This window comes from Lolium perenne, chromosome 6 (genome assembly GCF_019359855.2).
Source record: "Lolium perenne isolate Kyuss_39 chromosome 6, Kyuss_2.0, whole genome shotgun sequence".
In the NCBI taxonomy this organism is placed as follows: domain Eukaryota; kingdom Viridiplantae; phylum Streptophyta; class Magnoliopsida; order Poales; family Poaceae; genus Lolium; species Lolium perenne.
Genome location: NC_067249.2, coordinates 147,013,660 through 147,018,617, shown reverse-complemented (window position 1 = coordinate 147,018,617; position 4,958 = coordinate 147,013,660). Strand labels below are relative to the sequence as shown.

At 45.1% G+C, this 4,958-nt stretch overlaps 1 protein-coding gene across 1 annotated transcript; it reads right to left on the bottom strand.

The window, feature by feature from the left end:
- Window positions 1-3,379: 3,379 nt before the first annotated feature.
- Window positions 3,380-4,712, bottom strand: LOC127309523 (putative cyclin-F2-1). Its single transcript, XM_051340347.2, has one exon. It carries the CDS (start codon window positions 4,669-4,671, stop codon window positions 3,526-3,528), a length of 1,146 nt encoding a protein of 381 aa, XP_051196307.1. The 5' UTR covers window positions 4,672-4,712; the 3' UTR covers window positions 3,380-3,525.
- Between the last annotated feature and the right edge of the window lie 246 nt (window positions 4,713-4,958).

Sequence of the window (4,958 nt, the reverse complement as noted above, 5' to 3'; positions counted from 1 at the left end):
TCAATCCTTCAAGTCTTTTTTCTGGCTTCACCCAAGTCAACTTTGGTCGTCCTCTATCACTTATAGTATCATCCATACTCTTTAGAATTCCACTATAAAATGGAACTTATGGAGGGCCTCTACTAGATATGCCCAAACCACCTTAGTCGGTGTTATACTAGCTTCTCGTCGATCGGTGCCACCCCTAGCCTACCGCGAATTACCTCACTACTACGAAAAGACCAATAGTTGCACGTGTACCTCCGGAGCAACAAATAAGTGGTATGCCTACACTATTTACCGCTATTTACCGCTGGCGTACTACATATTTGGTGGGCCGGTACTAATGGTTACCAAGGGAAAATCTGCCTACACATACCACCGAAGCACCAATATAGTGGTATGCCGGTGGTATAAAGCTATCGTTGTTGTGCCACTATACTGGTGCGCCGGTGGTATGTGTAGGCGGATTTTTCCCAAACATGAATTTCAACATATTTTGCAAAAAAAAACACGTCATGTGTCGGTAAACGGCTCTAGGTTTTGCTATGGGAGTTTACCTATTTTTTATAATCCTAAAATAAAAAATAGAGTTTTTGAAGGTTTTAGATTTCAATGCCTATAGACACCATCGGAGAAACGAGGGCCAAGTGGGCCATGGTGGCACGACCAGGGTATCAGCCCACGCCTCTACCCCGTTTCAGCCCTCTGGCCGGACTAGGTGGGGCCCTAGTGCTCCATGACTTCATTTTCCATAAAATAACAGTGTAGAAAAAATCCCATTTCCTTTTGAGTTCACAAAGGTTCCTAGAAGTTAAAGATACGAAACAGTTGTTTTCCCCGCCCTAGAAGGTATATACAAATGAAAGGAAACTTTTAGAAAAATCCCCAAAATCATTCTAAATCATGATTATAACCACTTGTATTAATGAAAAATGATGAAATATGGCACAATAAAATACACATAACATAGACATATTCTAGATGCATCGGCATCCCAAGCTTAACCTTTGCTCGTCCTTGAGCATAAAGGTGATAACTAAATGAGATTTTAGTTTGTTGTAAATAGATACACAATATATATCATGATCATTGCTACTAAAAGTACAATGGTTCATTGATAAGTAAATGACAGCAAGCAATCATCATATGAAGTAAAAGAAAACATAAGCTTCGAATCTTGCATAATAGCAAATAAAAAAGTACTATGGATAATTAAGCAAACTTGTATGCAAGATATTAATGATTCATAAGCAAGCTTATGCATTCAGAATTGTTCCTAACATTTGTTCATAGAATAGATCTTTTAAGAAACTTCATTTTTTACTAAGAAAAACTATAAAGTAAGCAGGGATTAAACATGGGTAAGACATCTATATTCCAAATATTTATACTTGAGGGTATGCTTAAGATCATGGTTCATCATAGTGGTGAGTTCCATTGCCCCTATCATAAGCATATGTAATGGCTCTATAGCTTTTTTATGTCCCATGTGTCATAAGTTTAACATGACATATCAAGAGAAGAGTTTGAAATCAATCTTCAGAGTATCTATTTCTCCTTTGTACGAGTAGTCACACCTTTCTTACACCATCGTGTTTATACCGATGACTATCCATACTTCAATAACAATAAACTCGGCTTAATAAGTTCTTAGCTGAAAAGGTCCACCAAGTATGCGTGACTTACGTTATCAGTTCAAAAAACATGTCAACTCAACTAAACAAATGACATATGCTACATTCTCATAAAACATTTTAATAACATTTTCTACTTTTCTTTTCTTTTCCATAATGAAAATACCACCCTTGATTGGAGGGTTTTTTCCCTCATCTTGTACAACTCATTTTATTATTACAAGGGCCGTTGTGCCTTTCAAGTTCGTGGTCACCCCACAACTATTTCTCCATGCCAAGCATAGACAAAAGTATAAAATGTTTGGTATCTAAATAAAGTAGCTCATCCGAAATATACTTGGAATGGAATTTAAAGCCATATATAGGTAGATATGGTGGACTCACTAGAATAACTTGGCTCAAGGTAGTAAAATGCTTTATTAGATATGTTGCATCCCTTCACCTTATTTTATAGCATCCAAAATTAAAATTATATTTATTCTACTAGCGAAATGATAAACACTAAGCACATCTAGAGGTGGTGGTATTTTATTAAAATGCAAGATTTCCAAACAAAACTAAAAACTAAAACTAGATAAAGACGCTTCAAGTTTTTGCGAAAATCCTATGTTGCTAAAAAAAGCATACATGTGCGCAAACTGAGAGTGTGATAGGTACAGTACTGGGGTGCCTACAGAATCCCCGAGCTTATGATCTTCACAAAAAAAAAACATTCTTTGATAGCTTCTTGTTTTTGTTCCTCCATTCCTTATAAAAAAAATAACACAAAACGTTCTCCCAGTTTTTTTGTGGGGTGACATTACTGGCATAAAGATAATATTCAAGATGCTACAACATTTCAAATAAATTAGAATCTCAAATGTCCAGAGAGTTGCTTAAGTGTTGAACATTCAAAATATTTCAAAAGACTCAAAAATAATCAAAAAGAAACTCAAGGAAACCACTTTTGCGTCAAAAGATAGAATCCATTCTGAAAAAGTTAGGCATGCTGCAAGGTGTACTTGGGACTCTCTGATCATCTTAACCATCGAATCTCTAGCTCCGCGAGATGTTGTTTCTTTCGCGGTGGAAGGAGGCTATAATTGGGCGGTCGTTGAGGTAGACTGTGTTGAGTTCGTGTATATCTTTAAGAAGGAACAAAAAGCTAACCAAGTGGCTCATTGCTGTGCCAAATTTGCTGTTGTCAATGGCGAGCATGCTACTTGGGAGACCGAGCCACCCCCTGGTTGATTCACAACCTTAAGGCTGATTGTAATGAGGTGTGACTGTGGGCTGCAAGTTTTTAACGCACTCTTTTCCTTACCAGGGTACCGAAGAGGACTGGAAGATTTTTAATGAGGCGGCTTGCTAGCTGGTTAATATATTGATTTCAAAAAAAAAATTCACCGATCATATATGATATTCATGAGCTTGTTGTTTCTTTTGAATCTTTTAGTTTAGTCCGCCGCACAGCAAGGCATTCGACGCTAAATTTGTATGCAATAATGTGCTGTCTAATGTTTGGGTATGGGCTGAGTCATCAGTGTTTAGAACACAACCTCTTGACTTATTGTAGCCCTATGTCTTTGAATTAATAAAGCTCCCAAGTTCTCACAAAAAAAAGCTACTAGAAGTTCCTACTCGAAAATTCAAAACGTCACAACTCGATGAATTCGAAAAAAGAAACTCAACGAGTAAATCACCTAGATCTTAGCCATTACAAATGAAATGGGAAAAATATATAACCAGCAATTAAAAGCTGAGATTCATGTACAACAGGTTCCATTCACAGGGAGAGACAATATTCCCAACAATTGCTCTGTTACAGATGCATATGCATGAACATTACAGAGAGAGTCTACGGTTCTTATCTACTTGTACAATCTGCCAAAATTGCTCTCTCGCTTTTACAGTTGATCAACGCCGAGGGTCACAGATGAGCGACTGGGCGCATAGCATGCAGGCATCCGGCCAAGTTCATGACGTCGTACCCCGTGAGCTCCTGCATCTCCGTGCTCCACGCCGCTACGTCCGGCGGGTTCAGCAGCGCAGACCTCGCCAGGAAGATTGCAGACGACGCCACGACGGACGGCACGTACCCGAGGCACGCGTAGTTGCGCAGCGACTCGTCGGCGAGGCGGTGCGCCATTCGCTGGATCTTCAGGTCCTCCTCTTCTTGTGCGTGCTTGGTGAAGCGGCTGACGAAGGTGTGCGCCGTTGGGCCGCCGAGCTGGTACCCGAGCGCCACCACCATGCGGCGCTCCACGTCGAGCACCTCCTCCCTCGTGGCGGACCCGCCGACGTACCAGGAGATCTTGTCGGGGTCCAGCTTCGCCAAGGTGCGCTGGCCGTCCTCGTACTTGGCGGACACGAAGATGGCCACGGCGCCCAGGAGGCGGAGCTCGTGGTCGGTATGCTTCCTCATGGCTCGCACCGACAGGACCCGGTCGACGTAGGCCACGGCGTGGTGGAGCGTGCCGTCGACGAGGTCGTGGTTCCGGACGAACGCGTCCATCCATTCGATCATGCGGGCGCGGTCCGACGGGCTCACCCGGTCCTTCTGCACCGTCTTCAGGTAGTCCGGCCGCGGCCGCTCCTCGGGGCTCCGCTCCGTCCTCCTGAGGTTGGCGTCGATGTCGTCTTCGTAGTCGGAGCACACCCGCCGGCGCTTCGTAGTGGAGGGCTTCTCGTTCTCTGAGACGGCTGTGGATACGGACGGCGGCGCCGCGCGCTTTGGGTGCTTCGGTTGCACGGGGATCTCGCTGGGCGATGGCGGGAGCAGGGCGGGCACGTCGTCGACGGGCAGCTGATCGCAGAAGAATCCGATGCTGGGGGGCGGGGTTCGAAGACGGGCGACGGGCTGCCGAGCGTAGGAGAATTCGAAGCCGGGGGGCGGAGGTCGACGACGGGCGGGCAAGTCGGCGACGGGCTGCCGAGCGTAGGAGAATTCGAAGCCGGGGGGCGGAGGCCGACGACGTGCGGGCAAGTCGGCGACGGGCTGCCGAGCGAAGGAGAATCCGAAGCCGGGCGGCGGAGGGCGGGCAAAGGCCCAGGGATTCACGGCGCGCTGCATCATCGTCGCCGATCGAGGGATGAAAGGTGGATTCTTTCCTGCTTGTGATCAGGGAAGGGCAGGGGTTGTGAGTTTGTGACTCTTGGCTGTTGTGCAGCACCCATATATACTCCCTCGGGCTCGTGTCCGACTCTTCTTCCATGCGCCTAGTACCAGTCATCCTCTTTTTCGTGGCGCCAAAGGGATCTCTTAGACAGCCAATTCGCAAAATGAATAGAAAGATCTCTGCGACAGTCCGAGTTCGCGTCGGCCTTTTCTACTTCAAACCAACCGACGTATTGTAACGCGTC

Excerpts from the sequence above, each read along its gene's own strand:
- LOC127309523 (XM_051340347.2), bottom strand. The coding sequence starts at position 4,671 with ATGATGCAGCGCGCCGTGAATCCCTGGGCCTTTGCCCGCCCTCCGCCG.